The sequence below is a fragment of the Dipodomys ordii genome, unplaced genomic scaffold (assembly GCF_000151885.1).
Source record: "Dipodomys ordii isolate 6190 unplaced genomic scaffold, Dord_2.0 Scaffold154, whole genome shotgun sequence".
Lineage (NCBI taxonomy): Eukaryota > Metazoa > Chordata > Mammalia > Rodentia > Heteromyidae > Dipodomys > Dipodomys ordii.
Genome location: NW_012267370.1, coordinates 71,863 through 84,971, shown reverse-complemented (window position 1 = coordinate 84,971; position 13,109 = coordinate 71,863). Strand labels below are relative to the sequence as shown.

General features: G+C 47.0%; 1 protein-coding gene across 1 annotated transcript; it reads right to left on the bottom strand.

Moving 5' to 3' along the window:
- Window positions 1-2,005: 2,005 nt before the first annotated feature.
- Ftsj1 (FtsJ RNA methyltransferase homolog 1 (E. coli)) lies at window positions 2,006-11,518 on the bottom strand. The gene is made up of 12 exons (XM_013032346.1): window positions 11,361-11,518; window positions 9,283-9,484; window positions 8,952-9,021; window positions 8,766-8,856; window positions 8,110-8,188; window positions 6,290-6,342; window positions 6,150-6,203; window positions 5,966-6,068; window positions 5,776-5,859; window positions 4,902-5,005; window positions 4,635-4,817; window positions 2,006-2,134 (listed from the first exon to the last, which is right to left on the bottom strand). Exons 2-12 carry the CDS (start codon window positions 9,401-9,403, stop codon window positions 2,123-2,125), a joined length of 954 nt encoding a protein of 317 aa, XP_012887800.1. The 5' UTR covers window positions 9,404-9,484; window positions 11,361-11,518; the 3' UTR covers window positions 2,006-2,122.
- Between the last annotated feature and the right edge of the window lie 1,591 nt (window positions 11,519-13,109).

Sequence of the window (13,109 nt, the reverse complement as noted above, 5' to 3'; positions counted from 1 at the left end):
AAAACAAAAACAAAACAACCAAAATGCATTAGAACACAGCCAATATGGCAGCTTATGCCTAAATTCCCAGTATTTGAGTGATTAGTCTGAAGCCAGCTTGGGCTACAGAGTGAGAACCTATCTCAAAAAAACAAAACACAGGCCTCCGGGTGCTTACCACAGGCTGTGTTCTTACACTGACTATATAGAAAGAGGAGGCAGAGTAAACCTACCCCATATACACCTCAGCCCACGCCTGTGCCTACCCTGTATTGTGAATGGGGAGACCAGGGGGAAAAAAACACACAAAACAAAACACAGAAAAATGCATGAAATATAAGTTCCACTTATTAAGTAAAAGGCATGATTTTGTAAATTGTACAATGTTGGTTCTCATTGATGTGAACAGATCATGGTTTATAGGGGAGAAGGGTACTAGAAATAGTGCTGCCAGGAATAGTCTAATACTTATGTTTTAGGAGAAATACATGCCACTTTAGTAGGTAAATTTTCCTAGTGTCTGCACCATTTGATACTCTGAGCACTATGAGTCAAAGTTGTCTGCACCATTTGATACTCTGAGCACTATGAGTCAAAGTTGTAGTTATGGAATAATCTGCCAGTGTTAGCAATCTTTTGCAGTGTTAGCCTGCATTTTCTTTTTGTTTTTGTCAGTTGTGGGGCTTGAACTCTGGGCCTGAGCAGTGTCCCTCAACTCTTCAACTCAAGGCTAGCGCTCTACCACTTGAGCCACACACAACTTCCAGTTTTCTGGTGGTTTATTGGAGATAAGAGTTTCACACCTTTTCCTGCCCTGGTTGGCTTTGAACTACGATCCTCAGATCTCAGCTTCTTGAGTAGCTAGGATCACAAGTGTGAGCCACTGGCACCTGGCTTGCAAATTTTTTTTTTTTTTTTGCCAGTTCTGAGGCTTGAAGTCAGGGCCTGGGCACTGATCCTGAGCTTCTTTTTGCTCAAGGCTAGCGCTCTACCACTTGAGCCACAGCACCACTTCCATTTTTTAAAATGTGGTACTGAGGAATCAAACTCAGGGCTTCATGCATGCTAGGCAAGCACTCCACCACTACTAAGCCACATTCTCAACCCTAGCTTGTATTTTCATAAGCAGCTTTTCATTCATTCACTGGCCATTGCCATTTTTTTGTTTGTCTCATTTATACAACCTTCTCTAGTATTGGGGATGCAACTCAGGGCCTTGTACTTGCTAGGCAAATGTTCTACCATGGGTATATACCAGCCCTATAGGACTTCCTCTTCTGGCTTTTTGAGACAATATCCCAGGCTGGCCCAAACTTGTGATCCCTTGCTCCAGATGCCTGAGGGCTGGAATTATAGGCATTTGAAATCATGCCTGGTTCTTATAGAACTTTCCTAGTATTAAGAATAATATAAGGAGTGACATTGTTCAAAAAAAGAATATAGGGTTGAAGGCATGACTCAAGTTGCAGAACACCTGCATGGTAAGCTTGAATCTCGGATTTCAAATCCAAGTCCTTAAAAAAATACACTACAAGGATTTTAAGTACCTTTCCCACAGTGATTAATTGTCATTGCTTTAATTCTTTTTAAAATATGGTGTTGGAAATGGATCCAGGGCCTCAAACAGGCTTGGGAACATGCCAGCAGTAAGCTGCAATTCCAGTCCTGTTTCGGTCTTGCTATTAGCTTAGGTTAGCTCTTTCAGTCCTCTGTCTCATATTCCTGAGTACCATGATTTCAGACCTATATTAACTACCACACTGATTAAATAAGCAAGTGTGATTTTCACTCACAGCTGGCTTTCTACCACTTGAGCCATGCCTCCAGTTCTGGCTTTTTGCTAGTTAGTTGGAGATAAGAGTTTTGGTGCTTTATCTGTCTGGACTGGCTTTGAATCTTGATCCATAGATCCCAGCTTCTTCAGTAGCTAGGATTATAGACATGAGCCACTGGTGTCCAGCTTCAGTTCTGGCTTTTTGCTGGCTAATTGGAGATGGAGTCTCTTAGACTTTTCTGCCTGGTCTGGCTTCAAACTTCCATCCTCCAGCTCTTAATTCTCCTGAGTAGCTGGGATTACAGGCGTAGCCAACAGCAATGCCTGCTTCTCAGCTACTTCTTTTCATATTTGTTCTTCCACTTCTGTCTATGCTGGTTCCTGTGAACACAGATAAGAGATAAAAATCTAGCGATTTGTTTACCTGGGCTAGTTTTAAAGCAGATCCTCAGATCTAAGCTTTTTGAATAGAGCTAGGAATAAGATACTAGCATCTGACCATTGCTATTTTTTTCTACCATGCTAGGAACAATTCTACCTTTGGAACTTTGCGGTATTCTTTCTCTGGAATGCTATTCTCCTAAAGAAATACATGGATTCCCTCTCTCTGCTTAAACATTATCTAAAGGAGGTACCATTATAACCCTATTTATTTACTGATTTAGTGCTGGTTGCAGGGCTTGAACTCAGGGCCTGGGCACTATCCCTGGATTCTTTTACTCAAGGCTAGTACTCTACCACTTTGAGTTACAGCTCTACTTCGGTTTTCTGGTGGTTAACTGGTATGAGTCTTATGGACTTTCCTGTCTGGGCTGGCTTTGAACTGAGATCCTCAGATCTCAGCTTCCTGAGTAGCTAGGATTACAGGTGTGAGCTACCAGCGCCTGGCCAACCCTTTTTACTTAATTTATTGTACTACTGTGACTTGAACTCACGGCCTCTTGCTTGCAAGGCAGTCTACCAATTGACTCACATCCCTAACCCTTTTATTTTTCAGGTAAGGTCTTGTGGTTTTGCCTGAGACGAGCCTCAGACCTCAAATCCACCTAATTATGGCCCCCTGAATAGCTGGGATCACATGTGCCCACCACCATGCATGGCTTATTTGTTTATATGAAGTCTCTTTGTTCCCTTCTCGAGCTTCAAACTCGAGTACTGGAAGAGTACCGGACACATAATCCGGCTCTTAGATATGCTGAATGCCTCAATATATATATAACACATAAAATGCTTGAAGCAGTTCTCAGCATACAACAGATGGTTAATAAATATTTGCTGACTTTATTCTTGAGACAGGGTCACATTGTGTAATCCATCCTGGCCTTGAACTCATAATCTTCTTGGATTATAGGTGTAACCACCATGCCAGGATCCCAACTGAAATCTTATCAGTTGGCACAATATTTCAAATGTGAAATTTATTTTGTGGGACTAGGAAGCGAACCCCAGGTCTTGCCCACACAGACAAGTGCTTTCCTATAAGTCTCATCACAAAGTTGAAATTTAACTTGCTATAGGGGTTCACATCTGTAGTCCGGCTATTGAGAAGTTGAGTTGGGTTGACTGCTTGAGACCAGGAGTTCAAAACCAGCTTGGGCAATATAGTATGACTCTCATCTCAAAATACACCCTACCTAAAATGAACCACTCAAAACATGGAATTTTACTGAACATTTTCTTATTCAAACCCTTAAGATTAAAAGGCAAGCCAGGTGCTGGTGGCTCATGCCTGTAATACTATCTACTCTGGATACTGAGATCTAATCTCCAATTAACCACTCAAAAACCTGAAGTGGAGCTGTGGCTCAAAGTGGTAGAGGGCTAGTCTTCAGCAAAAGAGCTTAGGGACAGCGCTCACATCAAGTTCAAGTCCCACACAAAAAAGGGACAACTTAAAGCCAAACATGGTGGCAAATGCTTATATTTCTAGCTATTAAAAGGAGGCTGAATGATTGTGAGTTTGAGACCTGCCCCAGGCAAAGTTACCTGGAAGACTATCAAAAAAATACAAAGCAAAAAGGCTGGTGGTGTGGCTGCAGTGACAGAGTGCTTGCTTAGAATGTGTCAAGGCTCTGGGTTCAATGCTCAGAACCATCAAAATAGGGGCAAACTTATCCTAATGTGTTAAGGTGAACAATTTATTTCACTGCCTTCCATGTACCCAAGGCAAAGAAAAGGGACTCAGATACTGGACTAAGTTATTCCATGTGCCATGCTTGGATTGACCAGTTTTTGGGGTGTGTGTATGTGTGTGTGTGTGTGTGTGCGCACATGCACCAGTCCTAGGTCTTGAACGTGTGTGTGCACGTGCACCAGTCCTAGGTCTTGAACTCAGGGTCTGAACGTTGTCCTTGAGCTTTTGTGACCAAGGTTAGCACTCTAGCACTCTCACTTAAGCCAAAGCTCGGCTGGGAATGTGGCTTAGTGGTAGAATACTTGCCTAGAATGCATGAAGCCCAGGGTTTGATTCCTCAGTACCATATAGGCAGAAAAATCCAGAAGTGGCTCTGTGGCTCAAGTGGTAGAGTGCTAGCTTTGAGCAAAAGAAGCTCAGGGACAGTGCTCAGGCCCTGAGTTCAAGCCCTAGGACTGGCAAAAAAAAAAAAATCAAAACGCCAAAGCTCTACTTTTGGCTTCTTGATGGCTAACTGGAGATAAGTTTCATGGCCTTTCCTGCCCAGGCTGGCTTCAAACAGTGATTCTCAGATCTTAGCCTCCTGAAGTTAAGATTATAGGCGTGAGCCATTGGAGCCTAGCATGACCTACAGATTTTTATAGTTAGTAGGAAACAGGAAAGAAAGAAGCAAAGAGAAACCAATGAGTCATGAAAGGAGACACACTGGTAAGGGATCAGTTTAGGCTCAGAGCCCCATTTTCAGACCTTAGGAGCCAGGACGGTGTGGTGGTAAGGGACGGGCTGATCTACTTTGCTGACAGCACAGTTCTGGGTATGGACCTCCTTGGCCAGCCGCCCCTTCTTCTTCAATATGCAGGCCTCCTGGTACGGGGGTGAAATGGGGGGCTGTGTGGGTGGAGTGTACTCATATTTGGAGCCATCCTTGAGCTGCAGGGACACAGGAACAGGCAGATGGTGAGGACCTGAGAACCACAGTCTTCCCCACCAGCCTTCTGCTGGCTATGCACTCACATCCAAAGAGTAACTGCAGTCTGAGTCGTAGGCGCTCAGGTCCCCACAGGTCACAAAAGGCACAATAAAGCGAGTGGGACCATTCAACTGGTTGAAGTCTGAATCTTAAGGAAAGGCAGAAAGGAGACCGAAGATGGGGCTGGTTATGACTCAGGCCATGGAGGGAATTCTCCCCACCCCCAATCTCCACTAACCACTTTCTCATCCCTTTGGTGACAACTCATCCTTTAGTTCCGATGACCTGTTCAGGGCCCCCTTGACTACCGCCTCTAGGATGTTGGCCTCTGCTCTGCTTTTCATTGAACTTGTGTGCACCTGCCAAGATCTTGTCTCACCCAAGCAAGATCTCAGGGGTGAGGCTACAGACCTACAGGGAACAAATGTTCATTATGGGGGGCCATTTCCACTTGGGAGCATGACTGAGGATCTTCCTAAGAATTTCCTGCCGGGAGCCGGCATCTCATGCCTGTAATTTTAGCTACTCAGGAGGCTGAGATCTGAGGATTGTGGTTCAAAGCCAGCCCATGCAGGAAAGTCTATGAGACTCTTATCTCCAATAAACCACCAGAAAACCAGAGTTCAAACCCCAAGATACACACACACACACACACACACACACACACACACAGAGTTCAAGCCCCAAGATACACACACACACACACACACACACACACACACACACTTCCCTTAAGCAGGTGGAGTTCTTCCCTGGGGCAAGGCTTAGGGGCCTGCTGAGGTAGAATTGTCATAAATGATCCTGCAAGGGTGGGGAGTGTCTTAGGCTGGTAGAGGCTCAGGATTCTCACGAGATATGAGTTGAATGATGTGGGGCACACTTCCCCTAGGGACCAGGCCCCTGGGTACCAGCTCTCACCGTATGAGTGGTCCAGCAGGGGTTTGGCCAGGTCTGCCACGAAGCCCTCAGGAGGGTCATAACCCCTACAGACAGCGAAGGCCTCTGAGGGAGGGAAATAAAGAAGTGTGGGGAGAGGATGATGACCACTTGCACCTCATGCAGTCCATATTCCCAAGTACCCCCTTGCTGCCAGGCCCAGCTCACAGACCAATGCTGGAGTTCCGGCTACTCCTGGGCTTGGCACAGAGCACATTGGCAAAGAAGATACGCAGCTGGCTGTAGAGCAGTGTCACATCCCGGCCTCGGAATATCTGCAGGGTGAAGACCAAGATGAAGGGTAAGGCCAGTTCAAGGACCTCTTTCTACAGTTTACCAGGTTCCCCAAGACCTACCTTGGCCACAAAGCAGCCACCTGGCTTCAAGACATGTGTAGCAATATTTAGTGCCTGTGGGTAAGGACAGAAGGCTGAGGCAATGGTGGAGGCTGCCAAGAAGGGGACAAAGCTAGGCAGGGGTGGCTGGGGTTACTCACGGCTAGGAGGAGCTGAGCCTGCATGTACTCATCAACATCATGGAGGCCAGTGACTGTGGCAAGAAGAACAATGTTAGGAGCCCTCTGCTTCTAGGCAACTTCTTCTATCAGAGATCAGAAAGCTAAAAACACTATGTCTCAGTTTTTGCAACTTACGGTCAACCCAAGTAGCCCATGATTAGGAAGTTATGTAAATTCTCACAACTTACTCCCCCACCCCCCCCCAGGCCCACAGAAGCAGCATTACCATTCAACCTCCAGCCAGATAGCTGCTCTGAGGTTGCTTTACTGACCAGATGTCACTCACCCACAAACAAATCTAAAATGCTTTATCTCCCTTCCCATACCCACTCCTTTGATCTCCATCTCCATCTGATTTTATTCTCTTTTTTTTTTTTGACCTGAGAGCTTTCCCTGAGCTTTTTCACTCAAGGTTAGTGCTCTACCACTTTGAGCCACAGCACCACTTCCAGTTTTCTGGTGGTTAACTGGAGATAAGGGTTTCATGGACTTTTCTGCCTGGGTTAGTTTCAAACTGTGATCCTCAGATCTTATCCTCCTGGATAGCTAGGGTTATAGGAGTGAGCCACCAGTTCCTGGTCTTTTTTTGTGTGTGCCAGTCCTGGGCCTGGTCATTGTTCCTGAGCATTTTTTGCTCAAAGATAGTATTCTACCACTTATGCCAAAGCACCACTTTCTGCTCATCCTATTTTTTTCCTCACCAGGTTAAAGTCTTCAATTCTTTTTCTTTTCTTCTGTTTTCTTTTTATGGCGATCATGGGGCTTGAACTCTGGGTCTGGGCGCTGTCTCTGAGCTCTTTAGCTCAGGGCGAATGCTCTACCACTTGAGCCACAGTGACACTTCCAGTTTTCTGGTGGTTTATTGGAGATAAGTCTCATGGCTAGCCGGGCACTGGTGGCTCATGCCTGTAATCCTAGCTATTCAGGAAGCTGAGATCTGAGGATCACGGTTCAAAGCCAGCCCGGACAGGAAAGACTGTGAGACTCCTATCTCCAATAAACCACCAGAAAACCGGAAGTGGCGCTGTAGCTCAAGTGGTAGAGTGCTCACCTTGAGCTGAAGAGCTGAGGGACAGCGCCCAGGCCCAGAGTTCAAGCCCCACGACCGACCAAAAAAAAAGTCTCATGGCCTTTCCTGCCTGGGTTGGCTTTGAATTGCCATCCTCAGATCTCAGCTTCCTGAGTAGCTAGAGTTACAGGCGTGAGCCACTGGTACCTGGCCGTCAGTTCTCTTTCACACCTCCCTTCCACTATAAAGAAAAACCCTCCTCACACCCACACTGCAGTCACTGGCAAATACTGGGGCTCCAATTGCCAAAGACTTCCTGAAGTGACCCTCCTCTCCATATCATCACTCATCTGGACTACTGAGTGGCCACTTCCTCCCCATGGTCTCTGCTTCCTTTGTTCTTCACAGTGCCCAAGTAGCTCGAAGGGTCCAGTCACAACCTGAGCCAGGCAGTCCTTCTCTGCCCACAACTCCCTCATGGTTTTCTCCAAATTCTCCTCTCAGTGAAAAAGGCAACACCTGTACTATATTTATCTCCTGCTTCCCACCACTCTTCCAGCCACACTGATCTCGCTGTTCCTTATATATCACAAGCACTCACCTACCTCAGAAACTTTGCACAAAGGCTGGAACTTCACATGGATCACTCTACTTCCAGACATATATGAACCATATATGTCCTTTAGTTCTCTGTTGTCAAGTCAGTGAAGCCTTTCCTGTCCATTTAATTAAAAATTCCAACAGATACTCCCCGCTTCCTTATTCCATGATTTCCCTGGACCCCATTTACCATCAGGAGCCCCATCGCACACCACTAGGTCAGCAGGGCAGCCCTCAAAGTGCTGGATAATCTCCTTGGCGGTGGAAAGCTATGGAGAGAGGGAGGACAAGTGGGTCTAGGACCCTCAATGCTGCCCTCAAGCCCCACTTGCTCATGGCTGTGGTCCCAAAGCCTCTGGCCAGCTAAATTCTCAGGCTTTGTCTATCTAACACCATGTTCTATCTCTGGGGACTTAGTCTCATCATTTTTTCTTTGCTAGTCCTGGGGCTTAAACTCAGGGCCTACGCACTGTCCCTGAGTGTCTTTTGCTTAAGACTAGTACTCTACCACTTGAGCCACAGCACCACTTCCAGCCTTTTCTGTTTCCCTGCTCCCCTTACCTTGCAGTGCGGGGGATGGAACCAGGGCCTTGCTTATGCTAGATGAGCACTCTACCACTGAGTTACACCTAAATCCTTCTCCCTTTCTCCTTCCTTTACTTTGTCTTTTCAAGGCAGGGTCCTAGCTAGCCCAGATTAGATCAAATTTAAGATCAGCTTCTTGAGTGCTGGGATTACAGGTATATTCCACCGCATCCAGCTCCATTTTGATTCTATAAATTGGTCTCTCTTCCCCTTTCCCACAGCACCTAGGATATTTCCCAATACCCTCTGCTATGTTCTCACCTGAGTGATGTCCCCTTGGATCTGTATCACACCTGTAAGGGGAGCCATAGCTTGCAAGTCCACAGCCACCACTTGGCCGGATCCCTGGCTCCTATGGACAATGTGTTCCATTTCAACCCAGTTTTTTTTACCCTCCCCCCCCCCAGACCCTCCTCTACCCCACTCTCCTGGGCTTCCCACACTTACCCAATTTTCCGGCTCAATACCTGGCTCCAACTGCCAGGGGCTGCACATAGGTCAACTGCCCGTGTCACGCCTGGGCACACACAATGAAAGTGTACTGGTCAGCAGTACCTAAAACTCCAACATGAGGACCCTGCAAAGTTCACTCCTTGCCCCTGGGGAGCATCATGTCTAACTACTGCCCAAGTGCCCATCTGCTCTAGGGCCTTTGTTTCATCTTTCCACTTATCTCCCTGCTGTAACGACCCTCCAAGTTAGCCCTCCAACCACAAGGAGCTCTGCAGACAAAGCCTTTCCACCCCACCCCAGGGTGATTTGCCAGTCAGTGAGGGACCTTGAAAGAGCTGAAATTCCTCATCAAGCTGTAGCAGCTTGAAGGCACTTCGGGCCCGCCAGCCATTCTCCTTGGCTAGGCGGTAGTAGACATCTCGCTTGTCCTTCGATGTCCGTCCCATCTCACACACTGTTGACCTAGCAACTTGCTGGCAGTCAGCTGATGCTGCCTGGTTTCAGTCTGTCCCAGGGGAGTAGATGACCTGTGCAGGACAGAGAAAACCATTCACAGTGACTGAGTTCATGTGACAACTCACTCAATATCCAAGAAGACTGAAAAACCCAGGTACTGATCCTATAAAGCCCCCAAGGATCCTGTTACGGAGCTCTCAGGCTTCATTACTTATCACACAACCCCTTCTCCCATCACTTACCCCTGACCTCATAAACCCAACATTTACTTGATGGCCCATTGCTGACCCTGTCTACCTGTCTTCACTGTCAGGAACACTCTACACAGTAATCTCTGTGTTTCTCAAATCTTCTCTGCCACTTCATACCCATTAACACCTCCTGCTCACCTCTCCAATTGTTGTCATTGTCCCTAGATTCATAGAGCTCTCTCAGTCCCCCATTAATCCCTTGCTTTTTACTCCCTCCCACTTTGTAGTATATCTGTCTACTCTGCAAGCCATTAATCCTTTAAATGACTAGCTCTCCAATTGTTTCCTTTATTCTTTTTTTGGGGGGTGTTGGTCGTGGGTCTTGAACTCTTCAGCTCAAGGCGAGCGCTCTATCGCTTGAGTCAGAGTGCCACTTCCGGCTTTCGAGTGGTTTATTGGAGATAAGAGTCTCACGGACTTTCCTGCCCAGGCTGGGTTTGAACCATGATCCTCAGATCTCAGCCTCCCAAGTAGGATTACAGGCGTGAGCCACTGGCTCCTGGCTTGTTGTTTCCTTTATTATTACATACTTAACTCTTATTAATGCCTGGAAAACCACAACCTGTTACTTTCCCATTGCATTCTCTTGATTACTGATTTATCAGCCCTCATTAACTTGGCACTCCAGCTGGCCACTTACAGATCATATCACTGGCCTCTGGTATCCCCTACATCAACACATAACACATTACTGCCTGATGCTCACACATTAGTTTGCCATTCTCCCCTCCGCTGGTCCCAAAGATCACTCATTTGATGCCCAACCCTCTGCTTATTTACTTCTTTATTTTTTTTTTTGGGTCCAGTCATGGGGCCTAAACTCTGGGCCTGGGCGCTGTCCCTCAGCTCTTCAGCTCAAGGCTAGCGCTCTACCACTTGAGCCACAGCACCACTTCTGGCTTTTTGCTTATGTGGTGCTGAGGAATGGAACCCAGGGCCTCATGCATGCAAGGCAAGTGCTCTACCACTGAGCCACCTTCCCAGCCCTCCTTGTTCACTTCTTTGCGGTCATGTAACAATGTAACAATGCTTACTACAACACTCATCCCTGCTCATCACTGCCCAACCCCACCCCATCCCTTATTCCCTCCATAGCTTCACAATGAGCACTGAGATTACTGTGGCCCATCACTCTTCCTTAACTCACTGAATATCTATCTCCAGCAATCCTCAAGGACCACACACTCCCATCCACCTCCATCTTCTCTAGCTGTCAAATAAAAAACCTCCTTAATCAATGAACAACCTCATCAGCCCCTATGAACATTTCACCTAGAACACTATCAGCCTACACAGATCTACCCCCCTCTCCCCACCCCCTGCCCCCGACTCCATCTTACATTAACAGCCTTCTGGCCACACCCCTAGTCCATTCTCCTTACCTCAACCATCACGACCCCATGTGGAAACACTAGATCCCCTTTCAAAGCAGATCCATCGATAACTTGGACTGTGGCTTCACTACCTGCTCCAGCCCTACGAGCGCATCCTGCATTCTAGTACTTCGTAGGACACAAGCTTTAGGTCTGGACCCCACACCGAGGCGAACCGTGCTGCTGTTAGACGCGCCGAGAAGGGACCACCCTCTTTTGCCCCCCCCCCCCCTCCGGCTTGGGGAAGTGCAGGTATAGGGGAATGCTGGCGTGCTTTCACCATTCTGGCCGGAATCCTTGGACTCAGTGAGCCTGGAACCTACCTTAGCTCTCGGAGCGGGAAGCTGGAGGAGGAAGGAGGCTGGCCTGCCAGCAGCCACAGCCGCGGCAAAATCGTAAACCAGAAAGGGCTTCAGTTCAGAATCGTAGTTGGCCCAAATGAGCGTGGCAAACTTTTCATTGTGAACACCGAGGCTCCGGCAGAGTCCAGACCTAAACTTACCACGTGAGTCCCGTCATCTAGGGTCGACGAATCCAGGTCACGTGAACGCCGTCCCCAGAAGGCAAAGGGCAGCCGAACGGACGCACAGCGTGGTGGAAACGTAGTTAAACACATGAGAGCGGTCCTTTGTTCTTTTGTCCCAAGGTTAAGATCAAATCCTCTGAGATCGAGAGTTCAAGACTAGCCTGGACTATATAGTGAGACCTTATCTCAAGACAAACATACAGAAAAGAGTGTACGATCAATTTACTCTCCCTTTTTGGACCACGGTGGTGTCTATGGACTACATCTCCCAAGATGCAACTGTCCATCTCTTTCCTGCGTGAAGCGTAGATAACTCACAAAGGGGGCCAGAACGTGAGAGTATGCAAAGTAGCAGATAAATGCGCGAGCGCTGGAATTCGCTAATGTGCTTACGCGCAAACCTATTCTGGTATATTTTCTAACTTCACTTCCGCACGTTTTGCTGTCTTAGAAGTTCAGTTTCCCATTCTGGAAAATGGGGCTGATCAGTGGTGCGAAACTCATTGAGGTATTACAGTATTTAGCATGTGCTGGCACGTGAAATGAACACAGAATTCATCCATGCACCGTTATATATTATTACGATCCTGCCAATAAAATAGGGGTGAGTGAATTCAAGAGCACAGGGAATGAATGAAAAGCAGTAAAAGTAATTAGGAAGTGAATTCTGAGCATATTACCTTTAAAAATCCAGTTAAAATAGAATTCATTTCAGAATTTACAGTATTTTATTTTTATTTTTTTGGGTCCAGTCATGGGGCCTGAACTCTGGGTCTGGGCGCTCTCCCTCAGCTCTTCAGCTCAAGGCTAGCGCTCTACCACTTGAGCCACAGCGCCACTTCCGGCTTTTTTCTTTTTGGTTATGTGGTGCTGAGGAATCGAACCCAGGGCCTCATTCATGCAAGGCAAGCGCTCTACCACTGAGTCACCTTCCCAGCCCCTACAGTATTTTATTAATTCTGTTTTGACACAGGGGCTCCCAATGTAGTTCAGGCTGTCCTCAAACTCGAGATCCCTTGCTTCTTTCTATGGCTTTTTTTTTTCTTTTCTATTTGGTAGTTAATTGGAAATAAGAGTCTTGTGGACTTTTCTGCCTTGGCTGGCTTCAAACCTCCACTCTCAGATCTCAATGGCCTAAGTAGGTAGGATTACAGGTGTGAGCCACTGGTACCTGGCTAGCTTTTGCATTTTTCTCTACACAGAACTCAACATGTTTCTCTCATACCTCCTGTTTTTTACTCATTCATCATGGGAATTTTGTGTGTGTGTGTGTGACATAGAGAGAGGGGAGGGAGAGAGAGGGACAGAGAGAGAAAGAGAGAGAGGGGGAGGGGAGGGAGAGGGAGAGAGAGAGGGAAGAAGGGAGAGAGTTTGGGGCTTGAACTCAGGGCCTGGACACAATTCCACAGCTTTATTTATTTTGTCAGTCGAGGGGCTTGCATTCTGGGCCTAGGTGCTATCTCTGAGCTCTTCAGCTCAAGGTTAGCACTCTACCTCTTGAGCCACAGCACCATTTCTGGCCTTTTCTCCTTATGTGTTTTTTTTT

Bases quoted from the DNA above. Each gene is read 5' to 3' on its own strand.
- Ftsj1 (XM_013032346.1), bottom strand. From the start codon at position 9,403: ATGGGACGGACATCGAAGGACAAGCGAGATGTCTACTACCGCCTAGCC. The intron at 6,204-6,289 runs GTGAGTAACCCC...CCTTACCCACAG, and splicing joins AGGCTCAGCTCCTCCTAGCC to GCACTAAATATTGCTACACA. The intron at 4,818-4,901 runs GTGAGTGCATAG...GTGTCCCTGCAG, and splicing joins ACTGCAGTTACTCTTTGGAT to CTCAAGGATGGCTCCAAATA.